Raw genomic sequence first — 26851 nt, forward strand, 5'->3', positions numbered from 1 at the left:
CTGGAGATACAGACAGCTCCAACACTTCATAGAATTCCTTCACTCGGCTAGTAGGTTAAATCCATGGGAAAGATTGGTTGACCAAGGGGGGGACAAACAAACAGGGGATCTCTAGAATATACAGGAATGTTAACAGTCCCCGATTTATATGGGAATTATGGGGAACGGAGGGTGTACTTAGGGGCTTGTCCCCTGATTAAAAAGACAGAGGCCTTATTTTTTTTACACCAAACATATTTTATTTAAAACTATATATATTATACATCCTTATATTCAAATGCAATTAAGATTTGTATGTTCCCTCACCCAACAGTTTCTCAAGCATCACTTTAATTTAACTGTTTTGTCCCCGACAAAGATTCTCACCTGAGAAGACAGTGCAGCAGGTAAAGGCTGATGGCATACAACATCTTTGAAAGATCCATATTCTAGCTGTTGAAGAACTGTGAATCTTAGTATGGGTAAACCAAGACTTTTCGTTTTAGACAGCTACAGGTACACAGGTTTCTGTTCCTGCTCTAAAGTTTCCACGATCAGTTGTAAAGAAAATTCTCCAATTCATTGAAAAAAATAAGTTGCTGGAGATTTAAAACAACATCAGGCACGTCTTCAGCTAGGCAATAAATATCTTCAAGACCGATGATGGTTTTTGTGTTCAAGATCTTAAAATCAGTTACAAGAGTAAAATTGATTCTTAAGTCAGATTACCACTTCTGTTTTGATACAGAATAAAAATTAATGGGGCTGTATCATTCTCAACTATTAAAAACATTTTTTTTTACCATATCAGGTTGCAGTTGCTCCTTTTTCTTCAATTGCTGGAAGGCACATGTGTCCCCTGATGTCATGCAAAGCGCCACGTTTAACCTCCCAACATAATTTGGAATGCGCAGTTTCCACACATACCACAGTATCACTAGAGACTAGGAGTTGTAATTTAAATGGCCAAAAACTTGCATTCACATGATGAGAGATTAAAAAAGCGCCTCAGTGTTATCACATCTTCGTGACAAACGGATAAAACAGCTCAGTTTTTTCCCTACATTCAGCTACAGAGGATCTCGTGCAAGGAATTGAATGAACTGGAAGACTGGGAAGAGGTCTTCAGGCTGACCGTGCCTGAGTAGGGGGAGGAGGCAAATCAACTTCATAACAGTGGTTTTAATTTGCAGGGGCATAGAAAGGACAGAGTTGAACATTCAACAGGGAGTGTAAAGTTGCATCAAGAAGAGAAACCACATGAGCCCAAATGTTGAACGTTGGAATACAGAGGCCAGATTCATAGACGACAATCCGGAAATAGAAAGGTGATAAACTGTGTACAGAGTGCTCTCCCGTCAGTGTGGAAGAAGGCGGAAAGTGTTAATCAGAAAGGGATTGAGGTCCTCAGAGTTCACAGCCCGATGCAGAGATGGTTCAGATGCGCTGCGCTCAATCTTGGGGAGCGCACGCTGGAGCAGCTCAATAGAGGAAAGGATCTGAAAAGCAAATAACAATACAAAAATCAGTCTATAATACAAAAAGGCATAGGCTGTTCCAATGCCGCCACCAGAAAATGTTTTAAATAACATTGTAAATATCTTATTCATAAAAGCTGAACTTCAATGCAGATTTTTCTTTAGCTTTGGATAGACTGGGAAAAGGCTAACACTTCTGTCAGGGTTTTGCTTCTGCCCATGACACTATTGGGGAGATTATTCCTCACTTTCTGAAGTAATAAAAAATTGTCAGCCATCCTAACTCTATAGCTTTCTACAAAAAATTTTCCCCCCCCCCCCCCCCCCCCAGACTTCCTGTCCTGAAAGGAAGTGGCAATTTCCCCCAAAACGGAACACAGGTGCTAGATTTTCCAAAATGCTACTTGGCTGGCTATTATGCTGACCCTTTGACCTCCGTACGCATAGTCACTTAACCAGAACAAGTCCATCAGAAGTTATAACTTGTTCTACGTCAACATGGCAGCTATAAACCCCACCAGCATTCTCAAAAGAAGAATTCAGCAAGGGCAGCTGTACGTTTCTCCCAATGACAGACTTCCTTTATACAGGTTGATGCAAGTGACCCAGAGTGAAGAAAAGAAGGCACAGGCTACCTTCAAAGAGTCAACCAGCAGAACCAGAGAGAAATCTCATGGAGGCGTGCTAATAAAAGTATGCTCCTGAACATGGAACGAGACGCAGACAAATTATGTAATGAAGGAAAAATGTAAAAAGGAATGATGTCAAGATTTGACCCAGACAGTACAAGGTCAGTGAAGACTGGTACAAGATGGATGTAGGATCAACCAAAAGGGTTGAGAAAATGGTTCAGAATTAGGCTCAGGAGCCTTGTAGAAAAATAAGAGGTTCACAATGTAAATAAGGGTCTAATAAAACACATTTAAATAAACAATATAATAATGTTACCTATATGGCTGAATAAAACCTGACAATAACTAGGGGAAAAAAATAAAGATTACAGATTATCCAATATGTCTTCAAAACCGCTTGTTTAGTTAGCATTCAGGCATGTCGTGTAGGATAAAAGGATATAATGGAGTGTGTACAACAGATCCAAGTAATGATCTAACAAGACACATACAGCCAAGACACGACATTTAAAAAAAAGGTACATAAAAAAAACTTTGTCCACGTTGCTGGTCCCATTCAGGGTCCAGGTTATGCCCGTCATAGTTGGCATACCCCGAAAGGTATCTTCAGGGCTCCATAGGAATGGCCCAACCCCAGGGCCACAGACCAACGCCATTCTGACGGAACACAGGCATGCCCGTGTGTCCTCTCTCGATCCCTCCGCCTGGAGGAGATGCAGATTGGAATGGAAAGCTCCCCCCGCTCCCTGCCCTGCTGACAGAATGACCTCGTCGGCTGGGTGGGAGAGCCAGGAGAGGCCACACGGACTAATCATAGCCCCTGCCCAAGGTAGGAGGCCTAAGCAGAGATTAGAATGGGGAGAAAAGAAAGGGGGGGGGGTAGACTGCAGAGGCACTGTGATGGAGGTTGTGATTGCTATGGCCACTGTAATATAAAGGGGACTGCACTGTAATCATTACAGTGCCCCTTCACAGTGCAGTCCCCTTTATATGATAGCCCCCCCTTACATTACCCCCCATTACAGAGTAGTCCCTTTTACATCACAGTGCCTCTTTTACAGAGCAGTCCTCAGTACATTAATGGGGCACTGTAGTGTAAATTGGACACAGCCAATCACATGGTAAAGAGCCTACATCAGAGGTTCTTTACCGAGATTGGTGATGCGCTATGTCAGAATGACACACCACATCAACGTTTGCCGCAATCATGGCTTATCCTGCTGGACGTCAGGGACATTGGCCCTTTAAACAGCTAGAGAAGGTGTGTGCTCCCGCTGCATGGCAGGGGGGCTGATGCACGTGGCAGGCGGTCGCGATGACCACAGGCACGAGAGACAGAACCCGGGATTTGTGCGTGTAAACACACAAATCCCGGTTCTGTCAGGAGAGGAGAGACAGATCGTCTATTCCTACTAGCTAGGAACAGCGATCTGGCTTCTCCTCTAGCAAGTCACATCGCCCACAGTAAGAAACACACCGAGGGAACATATTTAACCCCTTGACTAGTGTTAACCCCTTCCCTACCAGTGACATTTACATGTGCAGACTTCCGCGTATGGAAAACATATTGTACAGGCATGTTCAGGTAAATGCCAGTGTACAGAAGCATCCGTGTTCACTGCCATGCACTTGTATGGTAGGCTGTTTGTGGCACCCCAGGTATGGAAAAAAAGTCAAAAATTTTACACTGATCATATTTGCTACCTCTCACCATCTGTGTGCATAAGACCTCAGGCCTCATGCACACAGGATGCCTTGTTTAGCCCCTCTGAATGCCAGAACTCCTGACAAGAGAAAAGCTGCTTAAAACACACTTGCAGCCATAGATTGCACATGCGTATAGATGCATTTAGGTGTATCAAGCGTTTGAGCATTATTGGATTTCATTGGCCAGAATATTATTTTATTCTGGCCATTGGATTGCATTAACGCACAAACACACCTAAATGCATCTAGCGTTTAGGCACGTTCAGAGTTTCTTCAGTTCCTCTCCTGGGAGTTTTTTTTTTTTTTTACCCTGTAAAACATCCTTTTTTAATAAGCCTGTAAGTGTCAGTGTGTGCGCACGGACAGATAGGCTTATATATAGAGGTGCTTTTACAGGCTGAAAAAATGCCAAGTGCCTTTAAAAGCAGGATTTTCTTAAGACCAATGCCTAAGAATTCAGTGCAATCTTCTCCAAGCATTGTATCGTAAATCCATCTCAAATATGTTTTTACACAAATGGCTTCTGTGCTACAAGTGAACACTGCTGTCCACTACTGTGCTTGTCAGTCGAGGTGTTGAAGGAAAATAGCAGCTCACCTGTGGGAACAGAGGCCTCTCCTCTCTCTTGAATTTAATGCAATCTGATAGAAGTCGTCTCATGGCTTTGGGAAAGTTGTTGGGCACGTCGCTGAGGTCAGGACTGAGGTAACCACGACCGACCATGAAAATGATCTGCAAAAAAAAAAAAGAATGATGCAAGTTCACTTCATTATAATTTCACTCAAAAAGCCATTCCTACATCACCCCAGAGTTATGAACACCACTATCCACCCTTCATTTAAGGATGAACTTGGACAAGGATTGTGTATTAATTTCAGCTTCCACCTAAAAAGGTGATTTTGTACACAAATACAAATATAGGCATAACAAGGCTCCTAACCAGCAAATCAAAATAACAGCATTCAGGGAAGATTGACAGAGAAAAAAGCGAAACGTACGTTTTTATCGGCTGCTGTACTTAAAATTAGTTCTAGGTGGAAGGGGGACTTTTACACCATAAGTAAGGTTTTCTGTGAAGTTCAACTTCTTGTTGGGGGTGCCATATATCATGTGCCAGGCTTCCTGCAGTTTATTCTTGGGCTGTGTGGGGACTTCTGTTACAGACGGAGAGACAACTAAAAAGGGGTCCAGTGGTGTAGGGTGGAGTGTAATGTAAAAGGGTCCAGAGGTGTAGGGTGAAGTGTAATGTAAAGGGGTCCAGAGGCGCAAGGTGCGGTGCAGGGTGCTGTGTAATGTAAAGGGGTCCAGTGGTGTAGGGTGCAGTGTAATGTAAAGGGGTCCAGAGGTGTAGGGTGCAGTGTAATGTAAAGGGGTGTAGGGTGTAATGTAAAGGGGTCCAGAGGTGTAGGGTGTAATGTAAAGGGGTCCAGAGGTGTAGGGTGCAGTGTAATGTAAAGGGGTCCAGAGGTGTAGGGTGCAGTGTAATGTAAAGAAGTCCTTAGGTGCAAGGGGCTAGGTAATGTAAAGGGGTCCAGAGGTGCAGCTGTGGCGAAAGGTACACAGTAGTGACAAACAGATATTGAAGGATGCAGAGGTATGCAGAGGGCACAGTGAGGTGTTTTTACATTTTAAGGTGTGGGGGTGCCAGATATAGGATCCGCCCCGGGTACTAAATGCTCTAGGTATGCCCCTGGCACCCGCTGTCACAATTTAAAAACTGCGTGGCCTTGTGGTGCTTTGTCATTTATTCCCAGTTTCCTATGAAGGAACTACAAATACCATCAGCCATCGTGACTGAAAGCTTGTAGTTCTGAATGAACTGTGAGGGTACTGATAAGTAGTCCCGTAGTTCATTCACAAACCATGCAGCTTTCAATAGACAGTCCGTATGAAGGTATGGGCAGAAAGCTGCAGGGTTTGTTTGCAGAAGTCTGACATTGCATCCTGTTCCACTGATCACGGATCTTTGAAGGCTCCAGCAGAAAAAAAATGCACATTTTTTTTTCTGCCAAAAATATGTGCATTTATTATTTTTTCTGGAATGGTGCTCTTATTTAACATTTAAGGGAGTTACAGAACACCAAAGCTTTTTGCACATTAACATGGAAATGTCTGTTAAAAAAAATCTCTAGTCAGATGAAAATGAAGCTTTGTAATACATACAGGGAGCAAAGCTAACCTGCCCAGTATTTTTCATACAGGCACTGTTTTAGTGCATTTTTCCACCACAATATTTCTGATTGGTAATCTGGGAACCCCAGTTTGTGGTGCAGGGCAGCAGTTTCTAACACTGCAGACTCCTTGCATTCACTAAAATACAAGAAGTGTCAGTGTTAAAAAGCTCTTCTTCCAATCTACCAATCATACTGAAACCTGCTCAGAGGTTAGAGCGCAACTGGTAGTCAGGAATGAGCTTTGCATGTTTGGATCCTAGTTTAAACCCACGCAAGCAAGCCAGCCTGAAACAATCATCTGGGGCCGGGGCATTCTCCACCATGCAGTTGGATATACAAGGGCTGTGTATATGTGTCGCAGGGAATGCCTCGACTGCAGATGATTGGCAGCGTGCAGTTGACCGCTTCTGGGTAAATTGGCTTCAGTGGGTTCAGACTAGGTTTCAAACACCTAGTCTGATGGGGCGGTGGACACGTTTATGTTTCACCTGTGGTGCTTGTATTGGTCCAGCAGCACACCAACACCTTTGCAGCCATTGTGCTACATGCTGGGTGTTTGGTGTGCTCCTGCACCTTTAAGGAGGGGTAGCTCCCCTTCAGTCCACCTGCCCCTATCTATCCATTAGAATGCATGTGCCTCCATTGTGGGGACACTCATTATTTAGTGTTAGGACCACAGATTACAGGGTGCCTTGGCGCGGCTCTGTGGCTCACGCATGCGTTTGCAAATGCATGAGGACAAAACCCCTATTTTTAACGCATACTGTTAGACAGGTTAATTGGTTGTTCTGCGAGCTGGCCGGTAAGTAGGCTTGGTTTTTCCCTGGGCATTCCCCAGGTTTTGTTGTTATAGGTTTTAAACACACCTGAGCTCATCCCTCCTTGGTGATGCATCAGCAGACTTCAAGAAGCAGACCCACCAATTCCACTTTATTACACAGAACACCAACTATGGCAGACTAAACAGACTTGTTCCCTACACAGAATTAAAAGTGCTTCAACCTGACATGATTGGTTCAGTGGATTACTCTTAAAATAATAATACAAAAAAAACATTGGCTTGGGAGACAAGTCTAAATGCAATTTGTTTTTAAGAAAAAAAAAATGTTTCCTACGATAATGGTTGTTTATTAATTACATTTGTTACATGAAAGGATTACATAACGCATCGAGCTAACGTTTTGGAACTTTTAAATTTTCCCTAGCTTTGTGCCTACTACATCATATCAACTCTACAAGGTTGCAATGACAGAGATGAAAGCTAAGAGTTACAGGTCCCGTCTTACCTGATCTCTATTATTTATATTCGAGTACGGTAACAAACCAGCCATCAGTTCATACAGGACAACTCCATATGCATACACATCAGACTGAAAGGTGTACGGACTCGTCTCCTGCATCCTTATCACCTCCGGTGCCTGGTAAAAACACCATATACAAAATGTGAGCAAACGAATACTTCAGGAACAAAGCATGCAGGTAGAAAGGTCAGAAGTTGTAAAGACTTACCATCCATAGGATGGAACCACTGGGCTGCTCCACCGGTTGAGATCCGCTCCACCGAGTCTTCACTGTGGCCAGCCCAAAGTCACCAATCTTTACAGTAAGTCCCTCGTGGAGGAAGATGTCTTTTCCAGAGGGTTAAGGTAAAAATGATAGCTCTGGAAGGAACTTGCCAGTTATGATGCATGCTACATAGCAGTCTGCTCTTAAAGCAGAATCTTTCATACCGTCATCTTAACGTGGTATTAAAGGCAGGTTTATAAAAAAAAAAAATCATGTCATACTTACCTGCTCTGTGCAGTGGTTTTTGCCCTCCTGCCAAATGCCCCCAAAGCAAACAGCTTGCTGTGGGGGCACCCAAGAGCAGGCCCGCTCCGAAGCCGCTGCTCTGCGTATCCATTCAGACCGAGCCACGTCTCGGCCCTACCCCCCCCCCCCTCTTTTCGTTGGCTCACTGGCTGTGATTGACAGCAGTGGGAGCCAATGCCTCCCACTGCTGTTTCAGTCAATGAGGGAGGGAGAGTCCTAAGAGAGCAGAGGCTCTCATGCACATCGCTGGAGCTGCGCACAGAAGTTTTTTTTTTACCCTTATGCATAGAATACATGAAGATTAAAAAAAAAACTTGAGCCTTTTAAGTCACTTTAAAGTTTTCCAGCTTGACCATAGACTTTTCTCAATTACTACTACTTTCCTCTTCAAACCTCTCTAGCCGTCCCATTTACTCCTTCCCTCCAAAGATAAATATTTTTTTAGTTTAACCCAGCAGGAGTAGATCCTGTACTAATTTTTGAGAATAGAAAGGCCTATTTCCCATGAGAAAATTCTTTATTTGTTCACAGATGTACTGTATCTACCTCTAGTGGCAACACATAGAATTACAAATGTTACCCAAAGTATACTAAACATTGGTCATGCAGTCACTTCTTTATCAGATTACAGGATACTGTTGGATTTCAGGTCTCGATGAATGATGTTTTTAGCATGAAGATAACTAGGAAGAAAAGAAAATCATAATAAGAAAAGGAGGAGACCAGGTCATACTAATATCCAACACACACAACACTTTGGGGCCCAAAGAAACTACCTGCTCTGCTAGGATCACTTTTTTCATTATTTTACAAACATTTCCCCCTTCCCGATGCAAATGTCGTTTACAATATTGTGATTATGTGTAAATAATCTTATTTATGATGCTTGTATTTCCTACCAATGACACCGATGATGGGAAGACAACATTTTTGGAACAGACAAAGATCAGCAGGGACAACTTTCAGGTGAATTAGAAAAGTGTTTTAACATGGCAGATCTCACAGTTGGAGTATCCAAGAAAAAAGGCCCCTTTCACAGGGGCCGGATCGGTTTTTCTCAGCAGACACAGACAAAGTTCTCTTAACAACCGATTTGTTTACATCGGACTGCCCTCTGATACGATATAGCCAGATAGAGGGGAACAGATCCCCTTTCGTTTTTTGCTGGATTGGATCAGATAACAGGTAGGTGGGTGTAAAAACGCACACAAGCTTGTATATGTCCACCATTCCATAGGAGGAGAATTGAGGGTTCTATCGGACCGCTCGTGTGAAAGGGGAGTTAAAATCTAGAGATTGACCAACTACACCCAATATATAACCGTCTGGTGTGCGATTCTAATTTCCTCATCAGTCTGGTTGTAATAGTTTGATGAAAAACATCCAAAAACAAAAAATAATCTTGTTTCGCCCTGCACATACTGGAGGATGTATAGGTGAAACTTGAAAAATTTGAATATCGTGCAAAAGTTCATTTATTTCACTAATGCAACTTAAAAGGTGAAACTAATATATGAGATAGTTCAAGCCATGATTTGTCATAATTGTGATGATTATGGCTTATAGCTCATGAAAACCCCAAATCCACAATCTCAGAAAATTAGAATATTACATGCAATCAAAACAAGGATTGTACATAGAATATCGGACCTCTGAAAAGTATAAGCATGCATATGTACTCAGCACTTGGTTTTGGCCCCTTTTGCAGCAATTACTGCCTCAATGCGGCGTGGCATGGACGCTATCAGTCTGTGGCACTGCTGAGGTGATATGGAAGACCAGGATACTTCAATAGTGGCCTTCTGCATTGCTCGGTCTCATGTCTCATCTCTCTCTGGCAATGCCCCATAGATTTTTTATGGGGTTCAGATGAGGCGAGTTTGCTGGCCAATCAAGCACAGTAATCCCACAGTCACTGAAGCAGGTTTTGGTGCTTTTGGCAGTGTGGGGGAGGTTGCCAAGTCCTGCTGGAAAATGAAGTCAGAATCCCCATAGAGCACGTCTGCAGAAGGAAGTGCTGCAAAATCTCCTGGTAGACGGTTGCATTGACCCTGGACTTAATGAAGCACAGTAGACCAACACCAGCAGATGACATGGCTCCCCAAATCAACACAGACTGTGGAAACTTCACACTGGACTTCAAGCAACTTGCAGTGTGTGCCTCTCCATTCTTCCTCCATACTCTGGCTCCTTGGTTTCCAAATGAGATGCAAAATTTACTCTCATCAGAAAAGAGGACTTTGGACCACTGAGCACCAGACCAGGTCTGTTTTCCTTTAGCCCAGATAAGACGCTTCTGACGTTGTTTAGGAGTGGCTTGACAAGAAGAATACGACATTTGAAGCCCATGTCCAGGATCCGTCTGTGTGTGGTGGCTCTTGATGCACCGACTCCAGCCTCAGTCCACTCCTTGTGAAAGTCCCCAACACTTTTGAATGGCCTTTTCCTGACAATCCTCTCCAGGCTGCGGTCATCCCTGCTGCTTGTGCACCTTTTTCTTCCACACTTTTCCCTTCCACATAACTTTCTATTAATGTGCTTTGATACAGCACTTTGGGAAACATCCAACTTCTTTTGCAATTACCCTTTGAGTCTTTCCCTCCTTATGGAGGGTGTCAATGATGGTTTTCTGAACAACTGTAAGGTCAGCAGTCTTTCCCATGATTGCGATTCCTACTGAACCAGACTGAGAGACCATTTAAAGGTTCAGGAACCCTTTGCAGGTGTTATGGCTTAATTAGATAATTAGAGTGGGACACGGAGTCTAGAATATTGCACCTTTTCACAATATTCAAATTTTCTGAGATTGTAGATTTGGGGTTTTCATGAGCTGTAAGCCATAATTATCACAATTATGACAAATCATGGGGTGAACTATTTTGCTTTGCATGTAATGAGTCTAGCTCATATATTAATTTCACCTTTTAAGTTGCATTAGTGAAATAAATGAACTTTTGCACGATATTGTAATTTTTCGCGTTTCACCTGTATAGCACAAAAGCTATACAGGTGAAACGCGAAAAATTACAATATCGTGCAAAACTTATGAAAGATGAACCATGTACAGGACACAGACTAAACATTTTGTGCATATGAGAAACAAATTAGAAACCGGAACATATGAAGGGCAGAGAACACATTTCTGTTTTCCATGTGACGGACTATTAACTACACTTACTCCATCCCTTGTGCTGTTTGCCTAGCGATGTCGATAAGCTGAAATATGTCAAATCTAGTCTCAAGTACATGCAGATGGCGGTACAGACTGCTCCCGTCACACCACTGGGTGATTATTGCAAAGTTAGGCTTTGTCATAAAGCCCATGAAAAGCAGAATGTTGACATGACGGGTCTTCCTGTGCAGGAAAATAAGGGAAAGGAGGTTAGCCAAGGCGAAAAAAAAAAAAAGTTATCTTTAGTACAATTTTTTTTCTGATCCTTTCAAGTCACTGCCACCTCTGCTCACCCACCTCAGAACCTGCATCTCATTCTTAAAGGCCTGGATCTGCTCGGATGTTGGATTTGTTACTTTGAGAATCTTGATAGCCACGTCGCCATGCCACTTGCCACGAAAAACTGTGCCAAAGGAGCCTGCTCCAATGCGTTTCAGCGTCACCACCTCACTGGAGTTCACTTCCCAGTAGTAGCTGGAATCTCGGTATCCCAGGGATTTCTATAGAGGGCCAAAAACAAGGTTTGGTAACACTACTGATATCAATCACTCCTCATTCACCCATTGTATTACTAGAGCTCCAAGTCCCGATAGGCCAGATCACTCACCACTTTCTTCTTTTCATCTGATGCAGAAGTCTTTCTCTCTCTTGGAGTCTCAACAGGTGACTTTGCTGGAGGAGATTTACTCCCAAGAGGAACTCCAGTCTTCGGGGTCCCATCCCGAGCTACAACAATACAGGACACAAGGATATAAAAAGAGATGCCAACTATGTTTATTCTTCTTTTGTTGCGATCATGCAAAAGTGGCTGGAATATGTAGCAGCACTGAAATATGCTAAATATACACACATGAGTACATGATAAAAATGACATGCTACACAGAAGAGGAGATGGGGAGAATCAGCGATGGGTCAAAAAGCACACAAAGCTTGGAAACAGTATAAATGGGAGAGCATAAGGAAGATGCGTTGCAAGGTTTTCACTTGAATGAAGAACCGATTTGAAAATGTTCTGCACAGGAGGATTTCCAAAGAGCACAAAGAGACAGGTTTCAGGAGGGACTCAGAAATAGGGTGCGAAGGATCACGTTTGAAAAAAAAAAAGCATGCAGACATATAGAAGCTGCAGATGGATACATATACATGTTCAGGGGAAGTAGGCGCCAATGAATATGTGTTTTATTTATATTAGATACTCACGAGTGACTGCGACGCTCCTCAATGCCTCCTGAACAAATGCGACAGAAAACAAACATGTGTAAGGGAAATCAGCAAATATTTATCTCCTTCCTCTGTGTTACAAAAGGTCTTTGGTACTTGTTTAAAGCCCTACCTACACAGAGTGAATCTACAAGTGTACTGAACACAAACAATCTTGTCTTCTTATAGGTAAAACGAATGCTTGAACAGACAGAGGCTAGCATTTGTAATTAAATCCACACATCAGGCCTATTCTTTGAAACTATACCAGGTCTCAAAATCATCTGAATGGAATCTGCACTCTCATAACAAGAACACTCAAGCTGTACAATTTTACAGTTCCAGGTTTGGCAAGTTAGCGCAGCAGTGGAAGAAGAAGAGTCTGGCTGGTGACTTACAGCAAGGACTTCCCCTTTAAAAAAGTTTCAAAAAAATGAATAAAATACACCATAAGGGGCCCAAGTATGTTCAAAAGCGCTATTGTGTGCTTAGTCACACCTTCATAGCTGCATGAAGCCTGGGCGAGAAGCTCCTACCGGTAACTGTGCCCTGTACTCTTTCCAGTGGTTGTAAACCTCAGACATGAAATATGAACAAAGCATATCATATCCCTCTATAGCAGGGGTCTCAAACTCAAATTACCTGAGGGCCACAAGACAAGTTTTCATATGCCATGGGGGGCCGCATGCAAACTTTCAAACTACAAAAACAACAGTACTGGTGTCAGCGAACACATTATTACCACCAGCACTGGTGTAAGTCAGGGTTTGACAAATTTGCTTGGAATCTAGGAGCCAGCTAAAAAAGTTAGGAGCCAGAAAACGCACCCCGTCCCGACGAGCTTGCGCGCAGAAGCGAACACATACGTGAGCAGCGCCCGCATATGTAAACGGTGTTCAAACCACACATGTGAGGTATCGCCGCGATTGGTAGAGTGAGAGCAATAATTCTAGCTCCTCTGTAACTTAAAACATGCAACCTGTAGATTTTTTTAAACGTCGCCTATGAAGATTTTAAAGGGTAAAAAAGTTTGTCGGCATTCCACGAGCGGACACAATTTTGAAGCGTGACATGTTGGGTATGAATTTACTCGGCGTAACATTATCTTTCATAATATTAAAAAAAAAATGGGAATAACTTTACTGTTGTCTTATTTTTTAATAAAAAAAAAAAAAAAGTGTAATTTTTTCCCAAAAAAGTGCGCTTGTAAGACCGCTGCGCAAATACGGCGTGACAGAAAGTATTGCAACGATCGCCATTTTATTCTCTAGGGTGTTAGGATAAAAAAATATATATAATGTTTGGGGGTTCTAATTAGAGGGAAGAATATGGCAGTGAAAATAGTGTAAAATGACATTAGAATTGCTGTTTAACTTGTAATGCTTAACTTGTAATACCAACGGCCACCACCAGATGGCGCCAGCTTACACATCTGGTGGTAATAACTTGTAATACCAACGGCTCACCACCAGATGGCGCCAGCTCACAAAAAAAAAATGTTTTATTTTTTTTTGCTCCCCCCACTTCCACCCTGCCTGCGGGCCATTTATAACTGGTCCGCGGGCCGCAAATGGCCCGCGGGCCGGTACTTTGAGACCACTGCTCTATAGTGTGTACTTGTCTCACTCCAGAGCACGAAGTGTTGTTTCAATCTGCTGCCTTCTTCCTCTGCTATCATTATAAATTACTTCTGACAAGTTCTCCCGACACCAAAGAGAAAAATGGTGATGGGGTGGGACCTCCAGCCGATTGTTCCTGTGCTCCATGTGGAGGGTGTGTTTCTTCCGTCCAATCAGCTCTCAAAGTTCTCCTCACTGAGCTCGGAAGTGTGTAATTTTAGCTCTCCGCCTCATTTTTCTGACAGCTCAGGCACGCTTTATAAATTCAGCACTATGAACGGATGTAGAAAATGTTGCAGATAAACAGATACAACTTATGTAGAAGGATTTGTTTCATCTTTATGTATCACCCGAGGTCAGTCACTTCACTGTGTATATGTAAGGGTTTACAACGGGACACTTTATCCCAGCATCACAGGAGAGAGCGTTTTCTTTTTGTTTTAACTCTCTCTTGCACGCTTTCCATCTCTGACAGCACTGTTGCCGTGAGAGAGAATGTGAACACACTGCGCATGCACAGGGGTTTAAACAAGGAGAATGCTTTCTCCTGTGCTGGTGGGTAGGAGTATCCATTTAGAGCATTCTAATTAAAAAAAAAAGACAGCAGAGGGCACAGCTACCTAACAGTTTTTCGGACAGATTTTGGTGGGTGCAAATGGCCTACAATATTTCAAAGCTTCATATGAGTTTTCTTTAACCACTTGACCACTGGGCACGAAAACCCCCTTAATCACCAGACCAATTTTCAGCTTTCGGTGCTCTCACAATTTGAATGACAATTACTCAGTCATACAACATTGTACCCATCTGAAATTTTTGTCCTTTTTTTCCCACAAATAGAGCTTTCTTTTGGTGGTATTTGATCACCTCTGCGGTTTTTATTTTTTGCGCTATAAAAGAAAAAAGACTGAAAATTCTGTAAAAAAAAAAAAAAAAATCTAGTTTCTGTCATATTAGCAGGTTATTTCTCACACACAGCATATGCATACTACAAATTACACCCCAAAACACATTCTGCTATTCCTCCCGAGTATAGCGATACCACATGTGTGCGACTTTTACACAGCGTGGCCACATAGAGAGGCCCAACATGCAGGGAGCACCATCAGGCGTTCTGGAGCACCCAGGCCAATTCTGACATTCCTCTCCTACATGTAAAAATCATCATTTATTTGCTAAAAAAATTACATAGAAACCCAAAACATTATATATGCTTTTTTTTCAAAGACCCTAGAGAATACAATGGCGGTTGTTGCAACTTTTTATCTTGCACGGTATTTTCGCAGCAATTTTTTGAACGCGCGTTTTTAAAAAAAAAACAGTTTTGTGCTTAAAAAAAAAAAAAAACAGTAAAGTTAGCCCAATGTTTTTGCATAATATGAAAGATGAAGTTACGCCGAGTAAATAGATACCCAACATGTCACCCTTCAAAATTGCACACGCTCGTGAAATTGCGCCAAACGTTGCTACTTAAAAATCCCCATAGGCGACGTATTGCAAGGTATTGGAGTATTGAGGGTATTGCGGAGTATTGGGGGGGTATTGCAGAGTATGGGGGGGTATTGCAGAGTATGGGGGGGGGTATTGCAGAGTATGGGGGGGGGTATTGCAGAGTATGGGGGGGGGTATTGCAGAGTATGGGGGGGGTATTGCAGAGTATGGGGGGGTATTGCAGAGTATGGGGGGGGTATTGCAGAGTATGGGGGGGGGGTATTGCAGAGTATGGGGGGGGGTATTGCAGAGTATGGGGGGGGTATTGCAGAGTATGGGGGGGGTATTGCAGAGTATGGGGGGGGTATTGCAGAGTATGGGGGGGGGTATTGCAGAGTATGGGTGGGTATTGCAGAGTATGGGGGGGTGGGTATTGCAGAGTATGGGGGGGTGGGTATTGCAGAGTAAAATAAAAAAAATGATGAGTGCAATACTCTGCAATACCCCACCCCATACTCTGCAATACCCCACCCCATACTCTGCAATACCCCACCCCATACTCTGCAATACCCACCCCCCCCAGGGTGGGTATTGCAGAGTATGGGGTGGGGTATTGCAGAGTATGGGGTGGGGTATTGCAGAGTATTGCACTCATCATTATTTTTATTTTGCAGAGTATTGCGCAGGGATGGCTGGATCTGTGACTGCAATTGTCACAGATCCAGCCCACAGTGCGGCGGCTGCTGCTGCCGCCCGATCCCCCCCCCCCTCCCTCTCCTCTCACACTGTACCGAACGGTACAGAGAGGAGAGGGAGGAACCGGCGTCATTACATGACGCCGGTTTGTTTACAAGTGATCGCGCCGTCATTGGACGGCGCGATCACGTGGTAAGGAGCCGCTTCCATTGGCTCCTTACCGCGAGTGCTGTTGCTGCGGGTCCCGTAGACCCGGCGAGCACCGGCGATCGCGTGTGCGCGCCCGCTCGGGCGCGCACAACGCAGTCTCTGGGAGGACGTACATTGACGCCCTCCTAGAGTACAGGAACCGCTCTGTAGCCGTATTTTGGCTATAGGGCGGTTACCAACTGGTTAAGACTGATCTGGCTAGCTAACCATTTAAGAATCTTAGATAATCTGCCTGTTTAGGTGATGCTGCCAAGCCACTGGGATTGACGGAACTGGATCTGGACTCCAGTTGTTGAAAAAGTAGACTGTAAACATATAGTGTCCTTTATGTACAAAACAACACTTCAATATCCAGACTATACCTGTTGTGCTTTATGCACAGAAACCGAAAAAGCCTGCAAGCTTTCAGAAAATACAATGAAGCATGATAAAGGAACGAACAATGGGAGTTTGAAGATGGCAGAACGTATCTGTTATATTTTACAACAGAAATGTAACCTACGTCTGAGCAATGCTCATCAACCAAACTAAAAAGCTTTATGCTACGCTCTCAATGGACTTGGCTAATACTCCATATTATCAAACTGGCAGTAACAATTCTTGTCAGTGTCACACCAGCCTCACTGAGCACAGTCTTCCCCCTTCTAGTGTCACACCAGCCTCACTGAGCACAGTCTTCCCCCTTCTAGTGTCACACCAGCCTCACTAAGCTCAGTCTCCCCCTTCTAGTGTCACACCAGCCTCACTAAGCACAATCTCCCCCTTCTAGTGTCACACCAGCCTCACTAAGCTCAGTCTCCCCCTTCTAGTGTCACACCAGCCTCACTAAGCACAATCTCCCCCTTCTAGTGTCACACCAGCCTCACTAAGCACAATCTCCCCCTTCTAGTGTCACACCAGCCTCACTAAGCACAATCTCCCCCTTCTAGTGTCACACCAGCCTCACTAAGCTCAGTCTCCCCCTTCTAGTGTCACACCAGTTTCACTAATGTCAGTCCTCCTGATGTCACACGAGCCTCACTAACCACAGTCTCCCCCTTCTAGTGTCACACCAGCCTCACTAAGCACAATCTCCCCCTTCTAGTGTCACACCAGCCTCACTAAGCTCAGTCTCCCCCTTCTAGTGTCACACCAGCCTCACTAAGCACAATCTCCCCCTTCTAGTGTCACACCAGCCTCACTAAGCACAATCTCCCCCTTCTAGTGTCACACCAGCCTCACTAAGCTCAGTCTCCCCCTTCTAGTGTCACACCAGTTTCACCAATGTCAGTCCTCCTGATGTCACACGAGCCTCACTAACCACAGTCTCCCCCTTCTAGTGTCACACCAGCCTCACTAAGCACAATCTCCCCCTTCTAGTGTCACACCAGCCTCACTAAGCTCAGTCTCCCCCTTCTAGTGTCACACCAGCCTCACTAAGCACAATCTCCCCCTTCTAGTGTCACACCAGCCTCACTAAGCACAATCTCCCCCTTCTAGTGTCACACCAGCCTCACTAAGCACAATCTCCCCCTTCTAGTGTCACACCAGCCTCACTAAGCACAATCTCCCCCTTCTAGTGTCACACCAGCCTCACTAAGCTCAGTCTCCCCCTTCTAGTGTCACACCAGTTTCACTAATGTCAGTCCTCCTGATCTCACACGAGCCTCACTAACCACAGTCTCCCCCTTCTAGTGTCACACCAGCCTCACCAAGTACAGTCCTCCCTTCATTAGTCTTGTCATGCCAATGGCCACCACAAGTTGGCGCCAGATCACAGAAGGAAGCATAGCCGCGGCCTCAATTACCGGCCAGCGTGGACGCACGGAGACACAGGATTGGTTATCCTGTGTCTCTGTGCTCCCCCACCTCGCCATCGATTCGGACCGCGCCGACCGTTAATTGAGGCTGCGACTTTCCGGCCTTCTGCAGGCTTATGCTTATCCTTCCCCAGGTGCCAGGTTGCTAATTCTGGTCGCAATTGCGACCTGGCGCCCGAATTTCGTCGAGCCCTGCTTTAAGCTAGTGCATTGTTGGTTCACTTACTTTTTCTTTCGATTTCTATTCTAAATGTTTGTTTTCTTTGTCTGAATTTGTCACTTCCTGTTCCTCCTCAGTAAGCTGTTCAGTTAGCTGTTCTGGCTGACTAAACACCGCTTGGATGATGGTGTGAAGTTTACTGAGGAGAAACAGGAAGTGAGAAATTCAGACAAAGAAAATAAACATTTAGAAGGGAAATCGAAGGAAAAGGTAAGTGAACCAACAGTGCACTAGCGCAAAGGAACCTATTTAGAAAATAAAATATTAACGTTTACAACCCCTTTAAATGTTTAGACTTCTGGGACAGTAACTCAAAATAATAATAGTACCTGTGGTAATTTGAAGATAGTAGTGGGCACTAGTGACTTTGCACTTACAATGTTTCGGCTTTGATCCTCACTTGTCTATCCAACTAGTCACTGACCTGAACCTAGTATGCATGATATGAGTTCAGACTTTACTGGCCAAATGCTTGTTCTAAGGTAGTGACTCACTAGGAAATATGGAAAAAGAAGGGCGACAACCTCGAAGCAAGCACCACTGAGGAAGACTTGCCATTTGCACAACTTAAAAATCATTCTTCAAATCCTCCCAGGACTAAGCGCATAAAGCATCTTGGTCCCTTTCTGATCTAAAGCCTCCTTGTGCATAACAAACACATTTTTATTTCTGTTTGTGGTGCAGCTCCACCCTAGGCTGAAGCACAATTTATTGGTGTTGCTAAGGGGGGGGTACAGCACAGCATATGTCCCCTGAAAACATATTGTGCATTGGGGGGTGGGAAATACATCCCTGTATGCGAGAACCAAACAATGTACAGCTGCTGTACATCATTGATTTTGCCATGCAACTGGCAGTGGACTTTACACTGCACCTGTGCCTCAGGGTGCCCGAAAGCTTTGGTTTTGTACACTGTGTGGGCCAAACCACCTGTCTGCAAAAGGCAATACACTACAACAAGAGATAGATCACTGGCACTGACTATCTCCAGCATGCACCTGCTGCCAGAGACCAGCACTGTTAATCAGCCCTTACTAAGTAATTATCTCCTTACTAGGAGCACGGTCAGAGAGTGGGGAAGGTGAGGCCAGCCGACTATGTTGCTGTGCAACCACAGGACAGATCTGAACCAAGTGCTAACTGCACTTGGTCCACAATGCCGGGTCTGCCTCCTTTGACCCCACATGGGATGCCTTTAAGGCGTCAGGTGCGGGGTTCGTACATTTCCAACATTGCCCAGCATCGAAAGTCCTCTCAGGCTGCACTTCTGGTCTTGGAGTCCTCCCTGGAGAATGCCTGGGCCCAATATTCTGCGCTTCCCACCCCGGACTCCCATGGGGTCCTGGTGGGGACGCATAGGGCTCTGGACCTCCATAGGGTGGAAGTGACGTGAAAACAGCAATTGTATTTAATCGGCCAGCTTACATGAACACAGTGGCAAGAATGGTAAGATATTGGCCTCTCTCTCTCGCCCGGACTCTCGATGTGGATAGGACTATACCACATATTCGGTTTCTGGACGGCTCTGTCACATCTGACCCCCTGCTTATAAACCAGATGCTCAAGTTCTTTTATGAGAACCTTTACACCACCCTGTTTCCCCCGGCCGAGCTTGAGATGCTGGGATTCTTTGAATCTCTCCAATCCCCTGTCCTGAAGCCATTTGCTCATTCCTCCTAATAAAGCCCCTGGTTTGGATGGTTTGCCCACTGAATAGTAAAAAAACTATGTTGAGGAACTGTCACAGAAACTACACTTTGTTTGGGCGAGCACTGCAGGAGGGTGAGCTCCCCTCCTCCATGTGTGAAGCCCTGATAGTGGTGCTCCCTAAACCCGACAAATAAAAACTGTTGTGTGGGTCTTACCGTCCAATCTCACTACTGAATAGTGATGTTAAGGTGCTTGCAAAAATTCTAGCCTTAAGATTACAAAAAGTAATTCTCCATCTTATTCACAGGGACCAGGCGGGGGTTTATGCCTGGAAGGAGTGCGTATGAAAACATCCACCGCCTTTCTCTGCACATTCATAGGGCTGCCACTGCCAAAAAAAAGTGGCCTGGTACTATCTTTGGATGTGCTCAAGGCCTTCGATACTGTTAATTGGTCCTTCCTTTGGGAAACCATGCATCGTGTATGGGCTTAAGCTCTCAATTCATTCAGTAGGACCGTTTACTCTATATCAACCCTAGGGCTAGGGTAAGCACTAATAAGCATGTATCTGATGTTTTTACTTTGCAGAGGGTAACCAGACAGGGCTGTCCGCTCTCACCGATTCTGTTCGCTCTGGCCATTGAGGCTCTGGCGGTGCGGCAGACGGCGACAGTGGGTGGCATCTGTTATGGTTCCCTCTCTGAAAAGATTTCTCTTTATGCAGATGATGCCCCAATTTACCTGGATGGTTCTGAGCAGTATTTTGTCTCCCTAATGGGTGTGGTGGAAGAGTTTGGGAAGGTCTCTGGGTTACGGGTAGGTTGGGACAAATCCGTGGCATTCCCTATAGACTCTACACTTGACTATACCTATCTCTCTACATCTAAATTGTCCGTCCAACATACATTTAAGTACTTGGGGATACACATTAATGCGGACCCGTCTTCCTTTGAATCTCTCAAGGTTACCCCAATTATAATACATATGGAGACCAGGCTGCGTACTTGGGCCTCTTCACCACTTAATTTTTTTTTTACCATATAAATCCAAGTTTATTAAGATGTAGATAAAGGCATACAAACATATATAACAAATGTAACAAACAGTTACATTTATCCATAGCGACTACATTCCCTTCAGTAGGTGCACACCCAGGCACAAGTAAATAGGCACATCCCCGACCATGGACAACATAAAAAAATATATATATATTAGTCGACAGCTCTACTTATAAGGAACCAAGTGACTCTCGCCCGTCCAATCCCCCTCTAACTCACACCGAGCCTCAGTGCAGCTAGACTCAGACTGTGCACGTTTCACCATCTCCCAGCCATCTGTCCCATACACTGGAACATTTTTGTGGTCTCCCTCTATGTGTATAGATCATTTTCCTGTATGGGAGAATAGCATTTACCTCCCTCTTCCAATCCCTCAGTGTCGGGGCCTCAGGCTGCATCCATACTTTTGCCACCGCCTTCCTAGCCAGGAATAACATTTCATACATAAAGATTGCTTGATACTTTTCTGTATCTACATCAGGTAGCAGTCCCAAAAGACACAGCTTTGGGTCCATGCCCACCGGGGTTCCCATGTTATCATGAAGAAATTGTGTCACCTGCAGCCAGTATGCCTGCACATCCGAGCAATGCCATAACATGTGATAAAACAAGCCCTCCTCTGCTGCACACATCGGACACAAAGGGCTCCTTGTGGTTTAAAACTTCGCCAACCTCTGAGGTGTAATATATGCTTGGTGTAAAATGTACAATTGGGTCAACCTGTCTGACAGCTTAGGGGACGCAGCTTTAACCCCCTCCAGTATCTCATCCCACTCTGTGTCCTCTATGGGGCCCAAATCTCTCTCCCATTTTAGCTTCACCACTTAATTTGATTGGTCGTGTGAATATTTTTAAGATGATATACTTACCCAAATTTTTATATGTTTTTCGGGCATCCCCTATTTTTTTATTTAAAAAAAATTAACAAAATTAACTCGCTCCTCTCCACCTTTCTCTGGCAGGGGTCGAACCCACAAATTACTAGGGCCTCTCTTCAGGCTGCTAAACTGGACAGAGGGCCTGCCTGTCCTAATCTGAGACATTATTTTATAGCATCTCAGCTTGCGCATGTCTATGACTGGTTCCTGGAGGCCTCCTCGTCCTGTTCCACCGCTATCTTGACTGCTCTGTTAGGCTCTAGGGTATCACTGGTTGATGACCTACACAGGTCTGTACCCAGCCAGGCGTTGCTCCCGTAGCTCCCCGATAGAAATCAGTTGGTTAGCCTGGCATGAAGACAACGGTGTGCTCACTAATTCAGACGGGATATCTCCCAGAACCCCCCTATGGCAAAACCCCAACTTCTCTGAGCTCCTGGGTCACCTGGATTCTCTGTGGTGGACCCGATTGGTGGTCACACACGTTTCCCACATCTTTGTCAACGATACGTTTATTTTGATCCACAGTGATTACCATGTCTCACTTCTTGTTATGGATTTCCTCCGTTGAGGAACCAGGGTAATTATTCTCAAGATAAAGTTAAGATACTATTGAATCTGCACTACTCTATGCACGAGATGTAACCGTTTATGTGCCTCTTTGATAGTTGTATCTGCCGTAAACAAAGTTTTAAAAAAAATGCACTTGGTCCCCTAGGGGTTTAATAAAGATTTTAAAACAGGTCAGTGATAGAACCTCCAACATTTTTATGCTGATGGATTCCCTTTAAAAATGGAAAGGGACTAACATTTTTAGTATTGGCCTTTATCATTATAATATCATAATAGGCATCCTTTAAAGAGAGTTAGCTAAAATAATCGTTAGCCCCATTTGCATACTATACATTATCTCAAAAATCATTTAAACACACATCCTGTGTTTAAAGGGGTTTTCCTCACAGCTGTAGCAGAAGGCAGATTGGCAAAAACTATTCCATGACAATTTTATCAGAACTCTTTCTATGGACTCTCAAAAGCTGAAAAGTAACTAGCAGTTCCTACATAAACAGTGAGCAAGGAGAGTTGTGTTAACCACTTAAGGACCCCTTCACGCCGATATACGTCGGCAGAATGGCACGGCTGGGCACATCCACTTACCTGTACGTGGCCCTTTAAGCCCAGCCGTGGGGTCGCGCTATAGATTTTGCGCAAACCAATCGATAAACGCTTATTGCGATTTTTTTTACCAAAAATAGGTAGAAGAATACGTATCGGCCTAAACTGAGGAAAAAAAAAAAGAAGTTTTTTTATATATTTTTGGGGGATATTTATTATAGCTCTATTTTTGTTTATAGTGCAAAAAATAAAAACCACAGAGATGATCAAATACCACCAAAAGAAAACTCTATTTGTGGGAAAAAAAGGACGTAAATTTTGTTTGGGAGCCACGTTGCACGACTGCGCAATTGTCAGTTAAAGCGACGCAGTGCAAAATCGCAAAAACTGGCCGGGTCCTTTACCTGCATTTTGGTCCGGGTCTTAAGTGGTTAAAACAATCATTGGGGGCATTTACCACCTGTTTTCAAGAGATCAGTTGAAGCTAGAGGATGAAAAGACTTACATTTTACAGGAAAAAAAGATATACTAGTATTTCCCTTTCACTATAATAGTTAGAAGAATCCAGTCTCTCCCTGGCAGGGTACCTCAATAATGCTGTTATCCACAGGGCCAGTGGTGCTGTCAATATGAACGTTGGGGGTGGAGGTGGAGCGATGCCGTTGCAGGGGTTGACCCTCGCTGGGGAATGAAAAGGAAGCAGCTCCAGGGTGCTGTGTCCGGGGGCTGCGGGAAGGGAGAGATGGAATGGGATGGGCACTAGGGCCATCAAACAGAAATGGCACAGAAATGAAGAGGAGAAAAAGTTGTGGCAGGATAGAAGAGAAAGTGGTAGGTATTGTTACCTGGTGGATGGCTGCGGGGTGTAGAGTTCATGGATAATGCCAGGGGATTGATCAGTGTACAACTGGAAATCCGTATAACTGCCTGCTGGCCTGGAACGGTACACACAATGAATGTTATGAACTTGTAGCCTATCATCTCTCAGATGTCCAAATATGTTTAGTAACAGTTATAGGAAATTGGAGGATAAGCCTGATCCCTGCTTACTTGGGCAGTTTGGCCATGTCCACGCAGGCAGTGGGCACTTTACTGCTGCAGTGCTGGTGAAATTTGTAGCCACATGTCTGACAGCGGAAACCGTTGAAAAGGAATTTCAGGCAGAAGTCACAGAATGCCAGGTTGAAATGTGTTTTCCTCACCTGGGAAACAGGGAACAAGCATAGGTCATCAGAACAACAGGGTTAAGCATATAGAGATAAAGACAGTTAAAAGCACATAATGACCACTCACAAAATTGTGCATAGATAGAGGGACATCGGCGAGAACCTCCACCATCAACTCCTCTCCTACCAGTGGGGTGATATCCGTCTCCCAGTCTGTTAAAGTTTTTCGCCTGCATTATAAAAAATTAGAAGCCATTTAATAAAAAACGCACTAGTAGTAGGGTTCAAATGTCTTCTATTTGTGGTCATACAAAATGGCAAAGTTGGAACATGGTTGACTGAAAGTTTTGTAATGCAGAAATGTACCCAATAAAATCAAAGTAATTGTCACACATTAGAAACCCAGGTCAGGAGTAAACAAAGGTCAGAATAGGACTTGTTTCCTGATGTCACATGTGGCCTGTATGCTTTCACATCGTCATTGTCAAATGTGGCTCAGGGTACGACACATGCTAACAACAGTATCATCCTGTTTTAATAAATGGGGGGGGGGGGATTTGCTGCCCAGAAATCAATGCACTGGTGGCAAATAGAGAAAAAAATGTTAACCGATGACTAAACGGGATGTGGGTGACGGTTGTCCTTGAGAACGGTTCATAATAGATGCCTGAAAGATCCTGGATCTAGGGGAAAATATCTTGGTACTGTACTTCTTGTTCTCTAGTTCTACTAGCAAACTTAATCAGGCTGCTTGGGAAGCAGACCTGAGGGAGGAGGAGTGGGTGCGATGGTCGACCATGGTGCACAGCACCACATTGGTTGAAGCAAAATATAACATTTATCCCCTTGGTTTTTAGTCCCAGCGAGGTTAGCAAAAACTCATCCTCATTGTTTACGAGGGAGGAGGGAAGCATGTCGTTTACGTCTGGTGATCCTGTCCGAAGGTTCAGAGACTTTGGATCAGGATATTCAACCTTCATTACTCGGTAACCAAAAATAATACATCCAGAAATGCCAGGGCGGCACCGTTTACAGATCTTTCAGATCCCAGACATCTTTGAACACTCGCTTATTTCATTTTGTTGGCTGCTAAAATCACCATAGCGCAGGCATGGAAACCCCAGTTGTTTCCTTCCTGTTGGTCAAACATAAAATATCTTGGATCATGCTTCATGAGCAGCTGGTGAGTATTTTCAGGGATAAACCAGTTTTGTAGGGGTTTGAAATCCCTGCATAAGGCACCTTCAATCCTCGGTTTGAATTATATACAGTGTATCCTGCAAGTATTCACAGCGCTTCACTTTTTCCAAATTTTTGTTACGTTACAACCTTATTCCTAAATCGATTAAATTGTATTATTTTACTTCTATAAACAGTGCCTCATAATGACAACATGAAAGAAGTTTGTTTGAAAACTTTTTCAAAATTATACAAAAAATAAAAATAAAATCACATGTAACTAAATTATTCACAGCCTTTGCCACAACACTAAAACTTGAGCATAGGTACATCCTCTTTCCACTGATCATCCTTGAGAGGTTTCTACAACTTGGAGTCCATCTGTGGTAAATTAAGTTGATTGAGCACGATTTGGAAAGGCACACACTTGTCTATATAAAAGGTCCCACAGTTAACAGTGCATGTCAGAGCACAAACCAAGCCATGAAGTCCAAAGAAATGTCTGTAGACCTCTGAGACAGGATTGTATCGAGGCACAGATCTGGGGAAGGGTACAAAAAAAATGTCTGCAGCATTGAAGGTCCCAATGAGCACAGTGGCATCCATCATCTGAAAATGGAAGTTTGGAATCACCAGGAATCTTCCCAGAGCAGGCCGCCCAACAAATAGAGGTTGGGGGAGAAGGGCCTTAGTCAGGGAGGTGACCAAGAACCCAATGGTCACTCTGACAGAGCTCCAGCGTTTCTATGTAGAGAGAGGAGAACCTTCCAGAAGAAAACCATCTCTGCAGCACTCCACCAATCAGGCCTGTATGGTAGAGTGTCCAGACGGAAGCCACTCCTTAGTAAAAGGCACAGGACAGTCCACCTGGACTTTGCCAAAAAGGCACCTGAAGGGTTTAGACCAGAAGAAACAACATTTTCTGGTCTGATGAAACAAAGATTGAAATCTTTGGCCTGAATGGCAAGAGTCATGTCTGGAGGACACCAGGCACCGCTCATCACCTGGCCAATACCATCCCTACAGTGAAGCATGGTGGTGGCAGCATCATGCTGTGGGGATGTTTTTCAGCGACAGGAACTGGGAGACTAGTCAGGAATTAGGGAAATATGAATGTAGCAATGTACAGAGACATCCTTGATGAAAACCTGCTCCAGAGTGCTCTGGACATCAGACTGGGGCAAAGGTTAATTTTCCAACAGGACAATGATCCTAAGCACAGAGCCAAGATAACAAGGGAGTGGCTAGGGGACAACTCTGAATGTCCTTGAGTGGCCCAGCCAGAGCCCAGATGTGAACCCGATTGAACATCTCTGGAGAGATCTAAAAATGGCTGTGCACCGAAGCTCCCCATCCAACCTGATGGAGCTTGAGAGTTCCTGCAAAAAAGAATAGGAGAAACTACCTAAAAATAGGTGTGCCAAGCTTGTAACATCATACGCAAAAAGACTTGAGGCTGTAATTGGTGCCATAGGTGCTTTAACAAAGTATTGAGCAAAGGCTGTAAATACTTATGTACATGGGATCTTTTTGTTTTTTATTTTGAATAAATTTGCAAAGATTTCCAACAAACTTCTTTCACGTTGTCATTATGGGGTATTGTTTGTAGAATTTTCAGAAAAATGAAGCGATGTGAATACTTTCCGGATGCATTGTGTCTGGGTGTTGGGATGGC

The 26851-nt window shown here is 44.1% G+C and overlaps 1 protein-coding gene across 2 annotated transcripts in view; it reads right to left on the minus strand.

Annotated features, from left to right (window-relative positions):
- Positions 1 to 216: 216 nt before the first annotated feature.
- ARAF (A-Raf proto-oncogene, serine/threonine kinase) overlaps positions 217 to 26851 on the minus strand; it is a 52217-nt gene continuing 25582 nt past the window's right edge. For both annotated transcript variants that reach the window (XM_040324374.1, XM_040324375.1), the window contains 13 exons: positions 24125 to 24227; positions 23882 to 24033; positions 23677 to 23766; positions 23419 to 23557; positions 12155 to 12182; positions 11562 to 11680; positions 11252 to 11454; positions 10961 to 11137; positions 8419 to 8465; positions 7480 to 7598; positions 7257 to 7388; positions 4394 to 4528; positions 217 to 1478 (listed from right to left, as the gene is read on the minus strand). In XM_040324374.1, the coding sequence (XP_040180308.1) occupies positions 1338 to 1478; positions 4394 to 4528; positions 7257 to 7388; positions 7480 to 7598; positions 8419 to 8465; positions 10961 to 11137; positions 11252 to 11454; positions 11562 to 11680; positions 12155 to 12182; positions 23419 to 23557; positions 23677 to 23766; positions 23882 to 24033; positions 24125 to 24227 (1585 nt within the window). In that variant the 3' untranslated portion in view covers positions 217 to 1337. The remainder of the gene's footprint in view (positions 1479 to 4393; positions 4529 to 7256; positions 7389 to 7479; positions 7599 to 8418; positions 8466 to 10960; positions 11138 to 11251; positions 11455 to 11561; positions 11681 to 12154; positions 12183 to 23418; positions 23558 to 23676; positions 23767 to 23881; positions 24034 to 24124; positions 24228 to 26851) is intronic.

The sequence above is a fragment of the Rana temporaria genome, chromosome 9, assembly GCF_905171775.1.
Source record: "Rana temporaria chromosome 9, aRanTem1.1, whole genome shotgun sequence".
In the NCBI taxonomy this organism is placed as follows: domain Eukaryota; kingdom Metazoa; phylum Chordata; class Amphibia; order Anura; family Ranidae; genus Rana; species Rana temporaria.